The 21,222-nt window shown below is 34.1% G+C and overlaps 1 protein-coding gene across 1 annotated transcript in view; it reads left to right on the plus strand.

Annotated features, from left to right (window-relative positions):
* The window catches only part of LOC126878687 (ubiquitin carboxyl-terminal hydrolase 8-like), a 109,399-nt gene that overhangs the window by 66,173 nt on the left and 22,004 nt on the right, over window positions 1–21,222 (plus strand). The window contains exon 8 of the mRNA XM_050641548.1: window positions 20,304–20,809. Within this exon, the coding sequence (XP_050497505.1) occupies window positions 20,304–20,809 (506 nt within the window). The remainder of the gene's footprint in view (window positions 1–20,303; window positions 20,810–21,222) is intronic.

A 21,222-nucleotide genomic window follows, 5' to 3' on the forward strand; every position in this document is an offset into this window, starting at 1 on the left:
TTGTATACCGGGTGTACGAATCAAACTGTGTTTTTTTCTCAAAGTTCGCATCACCCTGTGGACTATTCTAGCATTTATAAAATACTGAAATTAAAACACAACTATAGCTTCAGGTTTTCTTAACATTTTGTCTTTCGATTCATTCCCTTATGTTGGATAATAAAAAAGTTAGGTATTTTAACAACTGGCCACGTTCGTCATTAACACAGGGTGTTTCTAAATAAGTGCGACAAACTTTAAGGGGTAATTTTACATAAGAAAATAATGACAATTTGCTTTATAATCATATGTCCGCAAACGCTTCGTTTCCGAGATACGGGATGTTCAATTTTTTTTTACAAACTGACGATTTATTTATTGCTTTAAAACCAGTTGAGATATGCAAATCAAATTTGGTGGGTTTTAAGACGTAGTTATAGCACATTTTTGACATACAATTAAAAATTTTATATTCACCATTGGCGTGCGTACGGGTAATATTATCGGTCGTAATACCCGTTTGCGCGCCAATGGTGAATATTAAATTCTTAATTGTATGTCAAAAAATGTGCAATAACTACGTCTTAAAACCCACCAAATTTGATTTGCATATCTCAACTGGTTTTAAAGCAATAAGTAAATCGTCAGTTTGTAAAAAAATTGAACATCCCGTATCTCAGAAACGAAGCGATTGCGCACATATGATTATAAAGCAAATTGTCATTATTTTCTCATGTAAAATTACCCCTTAAAGTTTGTCGCACTTATTTAGAAACACCCTGTACTGATGACGAACATGGCCAGTTGTTAAAGTACCTAACTTTTTTATTATCTAACATAAACGAATGAATCGAAAGGCCAAATGTTAAGAAAACCTAAGGCTATAGTTGGGTTTTAATTTCAGTATTTTATATATTCTAGAATAGTCCACTGGGTGATGCGAACTTTGAGAAAAAAACAGTTTGATTCGTACACCCGGTATACAATGACAGTTTGACTGTCTACCAACAATATTATTACAGCGATATTGGCAATGAATAAAGCCATAACGTGTTAAAACAATAACTTAAATCGGACAGCAGGTTTAGGAAATTCGAAACATCATAAATGACCAAATTTTTAGTGGATCGATTTTTTTGCACCGCAGTGTAGTTCTCATATATGGGAAAAAATCGAATTTCATTTTGTAACTTCAAAAGACTGTAAATTTTTTTATGTGCATGTTACCGGCCAAACCCGATTTCAAGATAAACTAGTTTGTCCTAAACGCCTTAGGATAAACTAGTTTTGCCTATGCCAAACTAGTTTATCCTGATATTAATACGGATACTTCAGGATAAACTTGTACGATCTAGTATAAACATTATAGTATACCTACAAAGTCAAAATAAATAGCTAAATTGAATAAAATACTCTGTAATTGGAAAATAATCATTTTTATTAAAACGATACGATAATGATTCATCGTTAAAACTAATGGACAATTGGTAATACAAACAATTATATTATAATAAATAATTAATGTTTTTTAATAATAGCAATAATTATACCTCAATTATAAAAAATATTATTTATTTTTCCATGGAATGCGTTGGTGATACTTAGATTGCGGAGTATCATTGCCTTCCTGCTCTTGCATCTGTTTGTGGAACAGTTTCTGTTGCAGCTGCATTTGACAAAACCTTGTCCTGATCCATTTCAACGATGTAACCGGGATGATCTTAAGGTGGGGTTACAACTACTGGAGGGTCTCTAGGGGGTATGGAATAGTAATGGTGTGTTAAGCGTATATAGGGTGAGGCAGATAACTGGCCTATTAGAAATATCTCGGGAACTAAAGGCAACAGAATCATGAAAATTGGAATAATGGGGTTTTGAAGGATGATCTATTAAATGAAAATATTTTCATCTCTATTCCTCTGGATTCTATTCGATGTCTTCTTTCTTAAAATATGAGGTTTTGTAATATTATACAGGGTATTTTAAAAGATAATTACGTTTTTTTATTAATTTCGTAGCAACATTCACACCCTGTAGAATTGTAGTAGTTTGACATCTAAAACTCTACTTACGTTCAAATGATTTTTAATATACTCTACTATTGTTAAGAATCATTAGTATAGCTAAATTTTTAATTTTAGTATACAGGGTTGGTCGAAACTCGGAATGAGTATTTTTTGAGTTTTCTTAAATGGAACACCCTGTATTTTTGTATTGTAGTGAAATGATATTTTATAGTACTTTTTTATTTCTTAAGCTTTCCCTATACCTAACTGCTTTAATTTGTGAGTTATTGGTGATTCAATCTAAACATTAATTGCAACAAAAAATACGTAAAATTTATTAGGTTGGCCGTGAAAATACTCAATCCCAAATAATTTTTCAGAAATAAGTACATATTAATCCAGACTGGTCCTTAAAATTACCAATAATGGTTTAGCTATCAAAATACCTACGTAGTTAAGATTGTTGGTGCGATTAACAATTAAGCACAAATTAAAGCAGTTAGGTATAGGGAATGCTTAAGAAATAAAAAAGTACCATAAAATATTATTTCATTACAATACTAAAATACAGGGTGTTCCATTTAAGAAAACTCAGAAAATACTCATTCCTAGTTTCGACCAACCCTGTATACTAAAATTAAAAATTTAGCTATACTAATGATTCCTAACAATAGTAGAGTATATTAAAAATCATTTGAACGTAAGTAGAGTTTTAGATGTCAAACTACTACAATTCTACAGGGTGTTAATTTTGCTACGAAATTATTAAAAAAACGTAATTATCTTTTAAAATACCCTGTATAATATTACAAAATCTCATATTTTAAGAAAGAAGACATCGAAGAGAATCCAAAAATGTAAAAATATACAGGGTGTTCCATTAAAAACGAAGTTATAAGCAACTTCCGGTATAACCGGAAGTTGCAAAGAGATGAAAATATTTTCATTTAATAGATCATCCTTCAAAACTCCTTTATTCCAATTTTCATGATTATGTTGCCTTTAGTTCTCGAGATATTTCTAATAGGCCCTTTATTTGCCTCACCCTGTAGAGCTCAAAGTACATCAAAATGAAGGGGGGTTACAACCCCCCTTGGTTACGCCACTGATCCAATTGAAACTCTCGTTGTTGAAACCCCTAACGATATTTTAAAGCCTTAGTTTATATCTGTTACCTCTAAAAAGGTTGATGACAAATAATGTCGAATTCTCATCTGACAAAAAAATTAAAAACCTATTTGAGACCTTAATACCCCAAAAAATTAGATAAATTATTAAGAAAGAAAAAATAAAACCCAGAATATAGTTTCCGAAGTACACCAAGTTTGGTGCCAACTTAGCATAAGTAAATCAAGGCTCTGAAATATCGTTAAGGGTTGCAGCTACGAGAGATTCAGTTGGATCAGGACAAGGTTTTGTCAAACGCAGCTGCAACAAAGACTGTTCCACAAACAGATGCAACTGCAAGAAGGCATTAATACTCCACATTTCCAAGTGCCACCAAAGCACTCCATGAAAAAATAAATAATAATTTTTATAGCTGAGGTATAATTATTGCTTTTGTAAAAAAAACTGATTATTTTTTATAATATGATTGTTTGTATTTGTCCATTGTCCAAATTGTCCATTAGTTTCAACGACGAATCATTGCCGTTTAAATAAAAAAAGAATGTATGTGTACTTTGTACGCACGTAAAAAGATATTCTTCTATTATATAATAGGTAATTTAAACGAAGTAAATATACGTAAAAGGTTATTTGTACTTATTTTATTTAAAAATCAAACTAACTTTCTTATCTACCACTTTCAAAAAAGAAGAATATCTTCAAAAGTTATATAATAATATACTTACAATCATAAAATCTATAAAAAAAAATAAAAAAATAATAACTTGCTTGGGGCTTGAACCCACTTCACGTCTACCGCGCCGTACGAAAGTTGACGCCATTTCAAACTGCACCAAACTCTCGTATACGTCATGTGGGAATATACACAAACTAAACGTTTACACCATAAATTTATATGAATTTAATAAAATTATTAGTTTGATTTTTGTCGAAATAAAATACAACAAAATATAGAGTAAGAAAACGATATATGAGATGAAGATTTGTAGAAAGTTTGTTCGTAATCAGATTATGTAAATTAAAGCATTGCCTACTAATAGGTAACTACATTATTTTGTTTACATTTTCCAAATAGATAGGTATTGAAACTATTAGGTATTTCCGTATTTCCAACTGAAACATTTAGAATTACGTACCTGCGGCTTTTCAAAACTGTTTAAAAACAGACTATAATTATAAATTTGATTTTATTTCTGTCCACACATCAATAAGAACTAATATTATACAATATTTTTGTTTACCGATAACCTCTATATTGAACAATTATTGACAGATCATTTCAAAATTTCAACACCCAATCAGAGCCCGTATAACAACTAATACCATACTGTCGGTGTGCGCATGCGCGCGGATCAATCAAATTTTACCCTCAATCGATTCGCCGCTAAAGAAGAATATCTTCAAAAAGATTATTTTCCAATTACCAGAGTATTTTATTCACTTTATCTATTTATTTTGGCTTTGTAGGTATACTATAATGTTTATACTAGGCCGTACTAGTTTATCCTGCAGTATCCGTATTAATATCAGGATAAATTAGTTTGGCCTAGGCAAAACTAGTTTATCCTATCGCTTTTAGGCCAAACTAGTTTATCCTGAAATCGGGTTTGTCCGGTAACATGCATATCTGTACTAAGATAAGTTAGGTTTTAGGCACATCAAAGAAACATGAAACGTGAAACATTAAACGTTAAACATGAAACAAATAAATTGTAAAAAAAGTAACCGTTTCATGTGATAAGCTAATCGATAAAACAAAAATAAAATTTGTATAGTCGGCAATGGATAGTGACGTGGTCGTTGCTGTCGGCACCGCTCTTTAATTGCTTTTTAATATCAAGGAAACGTGAAACATGAAACAAATAAATTGTGAAGAACGAAACCGTTTCATGTTATATAGTGTAGGGAACAAAGGTTGAACTTCGCAAATAAGTCCGGTTATATTTTTTTTTTTCAGTATATCAAGGGGTGCTTTTAATGAGACTAACTTTTTCTTAAAAGATTTCACCCCGGAACACCCATTTTCATCCCTTTAAAGGGGGTAGTTTGTCGTTTTTGCGAAACGTAGCCCTTCCTGTACGTCATTGCAAAAAATTCCCCAATAGAAATATGAAGAGGACTATATTTCCTACAATTTATTCCGTGACAGCATATATCTATTACACACCGTTTAGCGGAGGTGGCGCCCCAAAGTTGACAAGTTTTTAAAAAAGATGTTTTTAAAAAAAATATTTTTCCCTAACCGTAATGGGAATCAAGAAGCAACCCAGCGGCAATATAGGTTTCATTTAAGGGCAATTTTCCATTTTTTAATTACAGGGTGTTAAATTTTAAAAAGCCCCTTTTTACATATACCATCTGAACCGCTTATGCTAGCGTAAAAAAACTTTCAGCGATTACCCATGTACAAGTATTATATTTATAAATTTGTATAATTCACCCCCATATTTTCCCCGAAACCACCCCAAAAAACAGGAAAATGAATAAAGAAAATATGCAAAAATTGACTCTGGGCAACCACTGTGGCTTTAAGGCGCAAAGAAAGTTAAATATATGTAGGTTATAATATGTAGCAGACAGTGTGTTCTTTTATTTGTCATAAGTATATTATTAATAAAATGAATAGGTGACGAAAAAAAACAAAAACTGGAGCCCGCCAAAACATTTCTGAGGTTTGCGGCGCCACTGTACCGTAACGGTTGCTTATACGAAAAAAATGCATAGGACTTTATTTGTAGAGCAAACAGTGGTCTTTAATTCTGTATAAGCGTTGTTTCAAAAAAATATATAGGTAATGAGAAAATCGTAAAAACATGCTCGCCAAACTTATTTTCAGGGATAGGGGTAGTTTCCGCAGGGATGTTGCAATAACCATAATACACTTGCGATCATAAAAAGCGGGTCACTCGATGAATTATTAAAGTTAGATGTCTCGAATTTTCTAAACCTGTTGTCCGATTTGAGTAATTTTTTTAGTATCTTATAGCCTTATTCTTTAACAATATCGCTATAATAATATTGTTGCTAGACAGGTAAAATGTCATTGTATACCGGGTGTAACAATTATACTGTGTTTATTCCTCAAAGTTCGGAACACCCTGTAGAATGTTTTAGCATAGATAAAATATTGAAATTAAACTCAATTGTAGCCTTAGGGTTTCTTAACATTTTCTTTTTTGATTTATTTGTTTATGTTGGATAATAAAAAAGTTAGACGCGTTAAAACCTACCATGTTCTTCATCAATACAGGGTGTTTCTAAATAAGTGCGACAAACTTTAAGGGGTAATTCTGCATGAAAAAATAATGACCGTTTGCTTTATAAACGTATGGCCGCAAATTCTTCGGTTTCGAGATACCGGATGTTGAACTTTTTCTTACAAACTGACGATTTATTTATTGCTCTAAAACCTGTTGAGACATGCAAACGAAATTTGGTAGGTGTTAAGAGGTAGTTATGGCGCATTTTTTGACATACAATTAAGAATTTTATATTCACCATTGGCGTGCATACGGGATGTATCTAAAATGTTTATACCCGTATGCACGCCAATGGTGAATATAGAATTATTAATTGTATGTCAAAAAATGCATAATAACTGCCTCTTTAAACCTACCAAATTTCATTTGCATATCTCTATGGGTTTTAGAGCAATAAATAAATCGTCAGTTTGTAAGAAAAACTTCAACATCCCATTTCTCGGAAACGAAGCATTTGTGGACATATATTTATAAAGCAAACTGTCATTATTTTTTTCATGCAGAATTATCCCTAAAGTTTGTCGCACTTATTTAGAAGCAACCTGTATTGATGAAGAACATGGCTAGTTATTAACGTACCTAACTTTTTTATTATTCAACATAAACCAATAAATCAAAAAAGAAAATGTTAAGAAAGCCTAAGGCTACAATAGAGTTTTAATTTCAATATTTTATCTATGCTAAAACATTTCACAGGGTGTTCCGAACTTTGAGGAATAAACACAGTAATGACAATTTACCTATCTAGCAATAATATTATTATTATAAATCTGGGAATTCCATTACGGGGGGGTTTGATAATGACGTCTTGAGGCTTTCAAAAGCTTTTTGGCATTCTGTTGTCCACTCAAATTTTACATTTTTCCTTGATAGTCTATTTAGAGGTGCGGCTATTTCTGCAAAATGATTGATATGTTTTCTGTAATAATTTGCAAAGGCTACGAATCTTTTTGCTTCTTTTGCATTTTGTGGTATTGGATATTGTTCCAATGCGGTGATCTTTTCCGGATCTGGTGCTACACCTTTATTCGAAATCTTGTGTCCTAAATATAATAGTTCTTTTTTCATAAACTCGCATTTAATTGGATTTAATTTCAGATTTACTTTCCTTAGTCTCTCTAATACCTTCACTAAATTCTGATTATGCTGTTGTAGACTGTTGCCAAAGACTATCAAATCATCAAGATATATAAACATGTTTTCATAATTTAAACCTGACATTGCCATAGTCATGGCTCGTGAGAAACATCCTGGGCTTGTCTTTAACCCCATCGGAAGTCGTGTCATTTGATATTGACCTCTATCGGTTGCGAATGCTGTGTACGGTCTGGACTTAGAATCGAGTTCTATTTGGTAATATCCTTGGTATAAATCTAAATGTGAAAAATATGTTGCTCCTGATAAAGCGTCTAGGATTTCTTCTATGCATGGTAATGGAAATCTGTCATTCTCAATTTTGTTGTTTAGTTGTCTGTAATCTATCACAACTCTCCATTTCTTGTTTCCATTTTCATCGTTTTTCTTTGGCACTATAAGTAGTGGAGATGAGAATTCTGATATTGCATTTTCAATAATCCCGTCTTTTAACATTTTGTCTACTTGTCTATTTATTTCCGTTTTTTGTCCGTGTGGTAATCTATACGGTTTTGTATAAGCAGGTGATACTCCTTTTTGCAATTTTATTTTTGCTTTGTATACGTCCGTCGTTGTGCATGGATCGTTTTCTAAGAAAAACACATCGGAATATTTTACACATATTTTTTCTATTGCTCTTTTTTCCTCTAGCGATAAATTTTTTGTGTTTATTATATTCAAAAGTCTTTCGGCACGACTCACCGATTGTTTTGATTCTCCCATGTGGAAAACGTCGAACTTGTCTAATCTTTCGACCTTCGGTCTAAAATTCTTAACAATTATTTCTCTATCATTGATATTTAATATCCTTATTGGTATTTTTCCGTCGACTGGTTTTGAGACTGTTCCTGCCGAGAAAATTCCTTCCGCTATCTCCTGTGGTATAGTTACAAAATCTCCGTAGTGTGTCCCGATCTCGAAAAAAAATAATTTTTCACATCTCCTAGGTATTATTATCGTATAAATTTCTCCCATAGATAGCATTTTAAAATCTCTTCTCATTCCTTCTACATGTAACGATAATTTTAAGGATTCGTAATCTATTGTAGCAAAATATTGGTATAAAAAATCGCTACCAATAACCCCATCGACTTTATTTGTGAAACTCTTCATAACTGCAAATTCCTGTGTCAACGTTATCTTCTCTGAGTTATCTAATATTTCAAGGTCACACAATAAGGTTCCCCTTGTATATATAGTTTTTCCGGTAACACCTCGCAAGCTAATACGTCGGGTTTTGTTTATGTCGGTGTAGTTTTTATCTAAACATTCTTCAAATAAAACGCTGACTGTTGCGCCAGTGTCAATTAATAGTTTTTTGCGTTTTCCTCTGTAATAAACATTAATATAATTTAATCCACTTGCTGTGGAATTATCTGCCTCCATTTGATGGGCCACGAAAAAAATCTACTTCTTGTATTGTGCTTGTGTGTGGTTGCTCTTGGCGGGGCTGCTCCTCTGTTGCGAAATATGCTCCTGGTGAATTTCTGTTGCTGGGGTTTCTACCTTGCGACCAATTATTATTTCTCCCTCGATGACCATGTCCTGCTCCTCTGTTTCTTTGAGACCTACCTCTGTTATGATATTGTCTTACTTCGTTTCCATTTGTATTTCTATTATTATATGTCTTGTTACCTTCTTTTCTCCTGTCAAAACTATTTTTGTATCCGTTTGTTGTATTTCTTCTTCCGCCTCTATATGTTTTATTCATGTGGTACATTCCTGCAGTTTCCGTTCGAGTTAGCGATTCTTCGTTCTTTGCGCTTGTTATCGCTTCCGCTAAAGTGCTAAAGTTCTTGGCTTTCAAAATTGTCTTTATCTTGTCATTTTTTAAACCGTTAGTAAACACGCTTATTGCAATTTTTTCGTTTACTTTGGCCAGCACTTCTTCTGCATCTCTGTTTCCCTCTGCTTGTGCTATTGTTAATTTAGCCATGAGCTCCTCTAAACTTCTTCCAAATTTTTCTATTGACCTATTCTCTTGTTTCGCTGAGTTGATCTCCGCTGACAGAACAGGGATAGATTGTTTTACTAGAAACTTTTCTTTAATATCGGTTATTAGTGCCGCGTTTGAGTTGTAAGTGGTCTTCAGTCGTAATTTTGCTGCTTGCGTTAGTTTCACCTTCAACAGGTACTTTGTTAGTTGCGGTTTTCCTTCATCATCTAAAAATTCATCGTACAGTTCAATTGCGTCTATGAATGCTCTAATTGATTCTTCGGTGTTTCCTATGTGAGGGATCAGGTTCCCTGCTGTTTTCAGTTCGAATTTCTCTCCCATCTTGTCGTTGTTATGTTCAACTTGTCTTTTCCGTAGTTCTGTTTGGACTTTTCCGATCTTTTCTCCAATTTTTGCAATAATATCTGCAATGAATTTGTCTTCTGCTGCCTTACAGCTGTCACCTTTGTATATTTTATGCACCGTCCTAAACTGTTCCGTGATAGTCCTGAGTTTTTCCACCCATTTATCTGTGATTAGCTTATTTTTCCTTCGTTCTATAGTGTCTTTTGTGAGATTCCTATTTAATATAGTTATATCTTCCAGAATACGTTGAAATCTTTCCTCGAACATAAATTCGGCTTGGCCTGACTACGTTACTCAATAGTATATGGCCTAGTGTCTCGAAGTCTCAATTACTTCGTAAAGCTTATCATTGCCGTTAAGTTTATCAAATATAACAAAATGTAACATATAAAATAATATAATAAAACATAAATGTAAGTAAAATAAAAGGATCAATAATATTGGATAACCGTCAATATTTAAAGTGTCAGTAAATAAGTAAGTGAGTAATTATATAATAAAAAAAAAATCAAAATTTCAATATGAAAATAAAAAAAATAGTCATCAAACTTACTTCATAAGCAGTTAAACTGTATTGTATTAAAAAGAAAAATTACTCACGAATATGGGTTCATGTGTCTATGCATTTGGTCCTGGATTCTGGGCGTCTAACCTCAGCATCTCCATTGATTTAGATACTTCCTGTCGGATGTGGCGTCGAAGCTGCTTCTTCCATCGTCGATACAGTAGCCATCCGACGATGATTATGGCCAGGCTGAACGATACAATTCCCAAAACTCCCGGGATTGATAGCTTCTCGTTTTCGCCGGTTTCAGCTGTCACACCTCCGCTGTTGCCTGCTTGGTTTATGAAGATCTGTTCCTCTTTTTCTTTATTCTGGTTGTTTCCCATCTTACGTGTAGAGCTGCATACCTCAATCTATATGCGAACCAGAAAACTCCATTCTTTAACTTAAGGCACGGGTCGCCATGTGATGTTGGGGGTTGCTGGACGAAGACACTCCCGAACAAACAAACTTAAACTTTCTACATCTCTTTATTCTTACAAGGTTAAAGGTACAGTTACAACTACGTCGACCGACATTATAGTTAGGATAGGTCAAGGTGACCCATATCTCGGTAACTATATCCCCTGACCACGCGCCAGCAGAGTTCAGCGAACACACTGATACAATAATGAATGTCTCAGGTACTCGACCTTCCCACTTATATCTTATTATATTAAAAACAATGCCCATATGTATTACCATATATGGTTATGCTATACGTATTTCAATAATGACGTGTGCTGTGTTTGCAGTCTTGCGAATGAGTTGAATACTTTGAACTTTGCTACTATCGTAATAAATTATACAAATTGCAACTATAATATTGACCTTATTCTTATAACAAATAAATTAGGAAAATTCCGTGAGGGTTGTCGTGTACCATCACAATAGCGATATTGCCAAAGAATAAGGCTACTAAGACATACTAAAAAAATCACTCAAATCGGACAACACGTTTAGAAAATTCGAGACATCAAACTTTAATAATTCATCGAGTGAACAGCTTTTTATGATCGCAAGTGTATATAAATGTATTTATAAAAAAACCCTACTGATGGAGTAGGATTTTTCCCTACCCCCTTTAAAGGAATGAAAATGGGTGTTCCGGGGCAAATCTTTTAAAAAAAGTTAGTCTCATAATAAGCGATCATGATATACCAGAAAAAAAATAATACCGGACTTGTGTCGAGTTTGCGAAGTTTAATCTCTATTTCCTACACTAATATACTAATCAAAGAAACAAAAATAAAATTTGTATAGTAAATAATGGAAAGTGATGATGTCGAGGTCGTTGCTGTTGTGGCAACTCTTTTATTACTGTCCAAAAATCATAACCATAGTACATAATATTTGGTTTCAAACGAATTAAATAATCATCTTGCTAAATTTCAATCATTTTATAGAATGAGTATTCAAACATTTACATTGTTTTATTGTGGGTCCTGGTTTAAAAAAACGATATCTTCTTATTATTGTCTATTCGAGTACCACTTCAGGTTATAATTATTGTACAGCTCTTCGTTCTGCTCCACCACAGAATTCAATACAATATTAAATTCTTGGTCGGCATTCATTTTACGCATGTAATTAATTAGTTAAAACAATGAAACTGATATCGAAAAATAGATCACGTCCATTTCATGAAACACGTTTTTCAAGAAGATAAAAATGTTTGATGGGCATGAATCACACTCGTTTCATAGATATGCGGACGTCTATTTGTTTAGCAGTGTTTTATTTCCATGAAACGTGTTTCACGTTTCATGTTTCTTTGGTGTGCGCCTTCGGAAGATAAAAATGTTTCACACGCATGAATCGCACTCGTTTCATCGGTATGCGGACTTCTATTTGTTTAGCATTGTTTTATTTTCATGAAACGTGTTTCACGTTTTATGTTTCATGTTTTACGTTTCATGTTTCTTTGATGTGCCTTAGGGAACTATTTTTGGTTGCAGAGTACCTATGTGATCTAATTTATGTCTTTTTGTTACACTCTGTATACAGGGTGTAACAAAAATACAGGTCATAAATTTAATCACATATTCTGGGACCAAAAATAATTCGATTGAACCTAACTTACCTTAGTACAAATATGCACGTAAAAAAAGTTACAGCCCTTTGAAGTTACAAAATGAAAATCGATTTTTTCCAATATATCGAAAACTATTAGAGATTTTTTATTGAAGATGGACATGTGGTATTCTTATGGCAGTAGTATCTTAAGAAAAAATTATAGTGAAATTTGGACACCCCATAAAAATTTTATGGGGGTTTTGTTCCTTTAAACCCCCCAAACTTTTGTGTACGTTACAATTAAATTATTTTTGTGGCACCATTAGTTGAATTAAATAATTTTAAAACTTTTTTGCTTCCTAGTATTTTTTCGATAAGGCGGCTTTTATTGAGTTACAGCTTCTTTTTTAATATGTTTACATAAAAATTTTATGGGGGTTTTGTTCCTTTAAACCCCCCAAATGTTTGTGTACGTTCCAATTAAACTATTGCTGCGATACCAGTAGGGCAGAGGCACCACTTATGGCCACTTTAAGAACTTTCTTTATTATATTTCTCTTGACAAACTTGAAGGATTCGAATAAAATCTTTCCGCTCAGTAATATTTTTACTTTCGAATTAGCTCTACTAGGAAATTTATGATCATAAGGATTCAATTTAGAATGAAAATATTATATCGTTTTATATTTTGAACAACAAAAATCGCCACTTTTGGCCATGTGTTTCTACATTTGGCCATACAGTTTCCCCACTTTTGGCCACCCAAAAAATAGGTAAAAATAAAGGTACAAGTTGATACTTATATGTTTAAATATTTATTGAACTACAAAAATAGGTAAAACAAAATAAATTTCTGGTAATACAAATAGGTAAAAAGTATTGAAAAATTTTGTACATAGTGTTTATGATTTTATATTTGTTCATAAATGTCTAGTTTTCCTGGAAAAATAGTCTTAAATTTTCTTCCTTGTTCCTGGACAATGGGATCGGGTAGTTTTCCTAAAATATCGTTTTTATCTATACTGCAAACATCATTTTCAATAGGACAAAACACAGTTTTCTCTTCATTAGCACTTTTGAAACATTGTATCTCATACTCTTCTGATAAAAGGCCATCTATAATTTTGGCAACATATTTATATGTTGTCGTCGATCTTTTACCCAGTTGCTTAAATCTTGCAAGCACAAAGTCTCCCAATTTTAGATCATCGGTGTCGAACATTCCAATATTTTCTTGTTCTGGTTCCACGAAGTCAACATCGTCTTCACTGCTACCAGTTTCCTCCCAGTCTTCATGTTCTTCCGAAGAAGAGTCTGAATATAGATCTTGTTTTTTAGGTTTCGTCGTTTTTAGTTTTGTTATCTTTTGTTCCATTTTTCGACTTTTTTTGTTCCTTCATCTGTTTGTTATGCTCTCGAGTCTGCTTCCTTTCTTGCTTTTATTTTTCTTTATCATTTTTAAGTTTCTCACATTCTTCATGATACTCCACCCACTTGTGGGCAGGTGATCAGATGTGACAACACTTGGTGTGTATTCTTTTGTTCTTTTTTTCTTTGAGTCCGGTTCCTTTTGTTAAGGGTAAGGGAGAACATTGTAAAATACTGTTGAAGAAATCAGTTTTTGTGCAAAAAAAATATAAAGTTTGACTTCTTCTACCTTATTTGAACGAAAACTGCTATCCACCGCAATACTGCTAGCAGTCGATGTGGTCGGAACTTGATCGCCTAAATAATCAGAAGTTTCCGAAAACACAGCATTGATCATATCATCATTTATAGGAGATACCAGTGGACATATATTTGGAGGAGCATTATTATCAGGTTCTGGATCTTCTCTTGGGATGTTAAGGGGCAGTGATGCGTAAGATATAGCCTCTCCTGTTCAAATGTCAACCTCACCTGCTCGTATGGTGATCTAGATCATGGTCATCTGGTACATCCTGCTAGACAACCAACGAGGCTCTGACGTCCGAGTGTTTGCCGGGATAAGCAATCCACCATTTACTGGCCAACGGCTTCGGGCGGATGAGCTGGTAAATGGAAGGGCACTCTGTTGTCCTGAGACTGGGAAACTGGTCTCAAAGGCGGAAGAACCAAGAAAGTGGTCAACGGCATCAGAATGCAGAAGGCAACGAGAAACCACTGCATTAAAGGTCCCTGATGACATCTCTAGTAAAGCTATCATGGCAAATCCAACTAAAGTGGAAATAGTTACTAATCATGGAATACGGAAGCCAAGATTCGGCAGGGGAGGTGATCCACCTTTAGACCACAGGGCCTCCCAGGTCGTAACCCAGCGAAACCCCTGTGACAGAACTGGAAAAGTGTCTCTAAGAACAGCAGAGTTGATTATTAAAATATGTACCTGGAATGTGAAGACAATGTATCAGGCTGGAAAAATTCATAATACCATTCAAGAAATGACCAGACTCGGAATCGGTATAATGGGCATAAGCGAAATGAGGTGGCCAAATAGTGGTGCTTGTATTGTTGACAACCACATGGTATATCACTCAGGAAATGACGATGGTCAACATATATATGGGGTTGGAATAATCGTGTCTCCCCAATTACGTCAATATGTTACAAATGTTATACCTATTTCTGAAAGATTAATAATAATCCAACTGAATACTAGCCCCGTCAAATTAAATATATTACAAGTGTATGCCCCCACGAGCGATAAACCAGAAGAAGATCTAGAGCAATTCTATGAGTTGTTGATAAAGTCACTTAAACGACTTAAAAAAGAAGATATAACTATTATTATGGGTGACTTCAATGCGAAAATTGGTGAAGGGAGAAGCGGTGAATTCATAGGTGATTTTGGTCTAGGACAGAGAAATGAAAGGGGAGACAGATTAAAACTGTTTGTAGAAGAAGAAGAATTTGCAATACTAAACACATTCTTCAAACTACCACCAAGACGCTTGTACACCTGGGTCTCCCCGCAAGATCAACCAGGAAACGTAATACGGAATCAAATTGACTACATAATGGTGAACAAGAGATTCCGTAATGGATGCCTATCGGTTAAGGGTTACCCCGGTGCTGACGTATCATCAGATCATGTTCCTGTTGTTGGTAAATTTAGGTTTAGATTCAAGAAGGTTGCAAAAAAGAACAGCAACAAAAAGTGCGATATGAGAATACTAAAAGATAAGAAAACAAAAGAGACAGTCGCACAGATTCTTTCAGAGAAGCTAATTAATATGGAGCAAACATATAATGCCGAAGAATCACTCCAAAATATATGTGAAACCTTTAATAGCATCAGAGAACAACATCTAATAGAAAAGAAAGAGATGAGAAAAAGTTGGATGAACGACAATATACTACAACTTATGGAAGAAAGAAGAAAATCAAAAAACAACAAAATAATGTACAACACGATTCAGAGACAAATAAGAACTGAAATAAGAAAGGCCAAAGAAAATTGGTTAAAATCACAGTGTGAAGAGATAGAGTCGTTAGAGCAAAAATTTGATACGTTTAACATGCATAAAAAGGTGAAACAAGCGGCTGGTCTTCAGAAATCCAACACAGCTAGCAAATTGCGAGACCAACAGGGGAATATCATCACAGACAGAAATCAAGAAATCAGCATATGGACAAAATACATACAGGAACTCTTTGATGATACTAGATCCGAACAACCTCCATCTTACATATGTGATGACTACTTACCAATCACATCAGATGAAGTGGAAAGAGCAATATCACAACTAAAAGATGGCAAAGCTCCTGGACCTGACAATGCATATGCTGAACTCATAAAACTATTTAACACCGACGGTACTCAACGCCTAACCAAAATATTTAACGACATATATTTAAGCGGAGTAATACCAAAAACATGGTTGAAGTCGACGTTTGTTGCTTTACCAAAGAAAACAAAGTCCATGTCCTGCAGTGATTTCCGAACCATCAGCTTAATGAGCCATATTTTAAAACTATTTCTAAAAATTATACATCAAAGGATATATAGACTGTGCGAAGAAAAAATCAGCCGAACACAGTTTGGTTTTCGAAATGCAGTGGGTACAAGAGAGGCTCTATTTAGTATACAAGTGCTATTTCAACGATGTAGAGACGTAAATTGCGATATTTATGCATGTTTCATTGATTACCATAAAGCGTTCGATACAGTAAAGCACGACAAGCTGATGGAGATATTAACCAATATTGGAATTAACACCTGTGATTTAAGGATTATCAGCAATCTGTACTGGAATCAAACATCCTCTATCCGGACAGAGGCAGGAGAATCCGACGATATCAAAATCAAACGTGGGGTCCGTCAGGGATGTATACTATCCCCACTGCTGTTTAACATCTACTCTGAGGAAATCTTTCAAGAAGCAGTGGATGATGTCGAGGCCGGAATTCGAATTAACGGAGAATGTATCAATAACATAAGATACGCAGATGACACTGTGGTATTCGCTGACAGTTCTGAAGCCCTGCAGGAATTAATGAACAGAATCGCGGAGGTCAGTCAGAGATACGGACTTTCACTAAACACTAAGAAAACAAAATGTATGATTATCTCTAAGAACAAACAGCAATTTGGACCAATCAGTGTGAATGGTCAACAAATAGAAAGAGTAAAAACATATACCTACCTTGGTACGAACGTCAATGAAAATTGGGACCATTCTATAGAAATCAAATGTAGGATAGAAAAAGCAAGATCTGCATTTCAAAAAATGTCAAAGTTGTTCAAATGTCATGATTTGTCGATACCCATAAAAGTCAGATTACTACGATGTTATATCTTTCCTATACTGTTGTACGGAGTTGAGTCGTGGACTCTCACAGACGCCACCTGCAAGAAAATTGAGGCTTTTGAGATGTGGCTTTATCGTCGAATCCTGAAGATATCTTATACCGACCACATTACTAATGAGGGTGTTTTGCTGAGAATGCAAAAAGAAAAAGAGCTGTTAATCAAAATAAAAACAGCCAAAATCGAATACCTCGGTCACATCATGAGGAACAGTGAAAGATATGGACTGCTGCAACTGGTCTTACAGGGAAAAGTAGAGGGAAAGCGAGGACCAGGAAGGCGAAGGATTTCGTGGCTGAAAAATCTACGTACGTGGTTCAACACAACCACCACAAATCTTTTCAGAGCAGCAGTGTGCAAAGTACAGATTGCCATGATGGTCGCCAACATCCGAAACGGATAGGCACTACAAGAAGAAGAAGGATCTTCTCTCTGACGAAGTTCGTTCATCGTAGATGTGTTTTCCTCGCGGTCTAATTACAGTACCTACCACTTTTTGGGGCTAAACAGAAATATGTTTCATCCATATTATAAATCCTTTTTGGATAATCTAATATACTGGTAGCACTCATATCACTTAAATTCATACGAACTGGGAAAGTTGCTTGTGCCTGTTAAGGAAGCTGTAATACCATTTTTCAAATTAATATTTGCCTCTCGAACAAGTTTTTGTACTGAACTCAATAACCCATCTTCGCAGAAATTAATATCCATTCAACTAGGAGGTCTTCAGTCTCTTTTCAAAAGTGAGAGTCGAATCCACAGTGCACTGAATCTCTTGGAGACTTTCCGGATATTTTATTACGCAAAGTAGTTCTCGGAACTTTAAATTGACGACTGGATGTGGTCACAGGCATTCCTTCGGATATGCCATATAATGTTAAATTTACTTTTGAAGGTGAGTACTAAAATTTAGGTATTTTTACCCTTTCTACTCTGCTCTTATTATTCATCAGTGCGTTTGGCATTTTCACTAAAAGAAATAAAGTAGGTATAACTATGTAAACATGCTACATTAGTAGAAAAGTAAAGTGGCCATAAGTGGATTTCGTTCACCTACTTGTTGCCAGCAAGTTGGCCATAAGTAGGTAAATAGTGATTTTTCGGTTTCCACTTATTACCGTCATTTTTTCAAATTTCATACTATTAATTATAATGAAAAATAAATAATATCAAATAAAAAGTGTCTATTTACCTTATCTCGCACTTCCAGTGCAGAAAAAATATCATATAGTATTGTATTGAAAAGGATGATTTCAGATATGTTTCTTATGAAAATTCGTTAGCTAGCTTGGCACGTGCAACACACTACCACTCAAACATCAACAATAAAATAAACTGATCAGTTAGGTAGGTTTTTGTCACTGTTCCCACTTCCTATAGAATTATTTGACCTTTTAGCAGCTTCAAGGTTATTGGTTAATGGACGCCATGCTTATTATCTTACAAATCCGAGCGAAATGGCCATAGGTGGGGTAGTGGCCATAAGTGGTGCCTCTGCCCTAGTTAAACACAGTGTTTTTAAAACTTTTTTGCCTCTTTGTATTTTTTTGATAAGGCATCTTTTATCGAGATGTGGATCACTGGCGAAGCGTCCATGTAACCACTGTTACCATTGGTAACAGTTAAAAATCTTGCAAATAAATATTTTATGACTACTATGAAATAATTCCATTTCAATTTTTTACCAACAGAAATATTTGTTAATAGTATCTACCTAATTCAGTACCTAAATAGCCAACTAGACCCACGAAAATATTGGCGAGATATGTGAATCCATTGCACGTTATTATATGCTGTTACCAGTTCTAGCAGTGGCAACGCAAGAGGAAGGAGGAACATCGCTATCGCGCGGGACTAAATAGCTCGTTTCTGAAAATTTTGAAGGAGCGACGGCTCAAGAGACGGCGCGCGGGCACGCTATGTTATATCAGTATTGTAACCATTTTGAGGATTGGTAACGTTTGCTACTACAGATTACAGTGTGCGTGCATTTAAACATGGAAGAGTGTTGCTGCGTATTGCGTAATTGATCAACTACTTGAAAAATCATTCTCCTTGTATATATTTTTTATTTATAATGTTGAAGAAAAATATGAGATTATTGAAAATGGAAGAATTAAAATATAAACAATAGTTTTCAAAATCTGTTCTTTTTCCTACTTGTTTCATTTTTTATGTTAATTTTATGGTAGAATAATATGTTTAGTTTGTTTACATATACATAATACGGTTACATATACATAATTACATACATACATACATAATCGGTTGCCTCTTTTACCATTAGGTGTCGAGGGCATAATTACATACATATCTATAATTTAGGAATAGTGATTTGTTTAATTTTATCCCACAGGATTGAAAACAAAAACTTATATTTGGGAGGTTCAAAATAATTTTTTTTAAATAAGATTTTTTTACGTCTGGTTTTGGTAACACTTTAGAAAAAGTCACGCGTCGCCACTGATGTGGATCCTTTTTTAATATGGTTCAAAATATACCTAAAAATGTAAATCAAAAATAAATGTTCATATTATTACCAAGTTTCCATAATCGTACTTAACCATATACAAATATGTGGTGGATTTGACAAATATCCAAAATATCTCGATATAAACTGATTTTTCGAAAAAGTACTGAGAGGCAAAAATTTTTTTAAAACATTGTGTTTAACTAATGGTACTACAATATTAATTAAATTGGAACGTACACAAAAGTTTGGGGGGGTTAAAAGGAACAAGACCCCCATAAAATTTTTATGGGTTGTCCAAATTTAACTATAATTTTTTCTTAAGATACTACTGCCATAAAAATACCACATTTTCAATAAAAAATCTCTAATAGTTTTCGATATATTGGAAAAAATCGATTTTCATTTTGCAACTTCAAAGGACTGTAACTTTTTTTATGTGCATCTTTGTACTAAGGTAAGTTAGGTTCAATCGAATTATTTTTGGTCCCAGAATATGTGATTAAATTTATGACCTGTATTTTTGTTACACCCTGTAGATTCATCGATTCGTGCGTAGATGATAAAAAAGGCAGGCTTCCCCTCCTCGGTTACTCCTGGAGTACCACAACATCCCGTTTTTCCTTTTTTATGTTCCACCATTTATTTTATGCTAATCGAAGAATTTTTTAGGTTCTCAGAGAACTTTGGGGTGGAACGATGTCTAATCAAAAAACTTTTTTTATTGGCAAATTCAAGAATCGAATATGTCAATTTGCTCCAATCTACGATAATGGTGAGCATGAGGACTGCTTCGAATTCTTCATATTTCTTTTCAATGCAATTAGTGATGATTGCTCATCTGAGTTACCTCGACAAATGATGACTGAGAGCGAAAAAGCATGGTATGGTCATCTTCAAGGTAGATCTTCGTTTTGGATTGACAGTTTTTATTTTCAACTAAGAAATTTAAAAATATGTTGCAATTGCCGCAAAGTTAACCCGACGTATGATACCGACAGTCTTTTAATGTTGTCTGTACCCAATAAATCCTGCAATCTTCAGAACATGATTTTTGATTATCTAAAGGAAGTTAGACTGACTGATTTCTCTTGCAATAATTGTAAATTCACTAATACCATCATCAATAAAAAGGAGTTAACTGTAGAACCTGAAATACTCGCCATTGTTTTGAAAAGGTAAGTTTGCAATAGTTTTATATGTGAACTTTCAATTGAATCGCTTATTGTATAAAGGGAATAAGTCCATCTCAGTACGAATTTTAAATGAGATATACATTTTGTTAAATTAATGTCGACGGATCAATAAGGGAAAGTACCCCGCACAAACCTTATGGAAATTAGGTCCCAGTGGATTTCGTTCATACTTTGGGAAAGTACTCTTTGAATCATCCTGATAAAAAGTCTCATGGGCACAACTCAATCGTATGAAGGATTTTCAAGATATAGAGGCACAAACTCGGAAAATTATAAGATTTACCGGGTATTCCAATTCCATGAGTTACTGGTTTTTATTTAGCATATGGACTTTCACAGTACGATAAATACACAAATATAATATATATTATTCAAACACTAAAATATAAAGAATG

Source organism: Diabrotica virgifera, chromosome 10 (assembly GCF_917563875.1).
Source record: "Diabrotica virgifera virgifera chromosome 10, PGI_DIABVI_V3a".
Lineage (NCBI taxonomy): Eukaryota > Metazoa > Arthropoda > Insecta > Coleoptera > Chrysomelidae > Diabrotica > Diabrotica virgifera.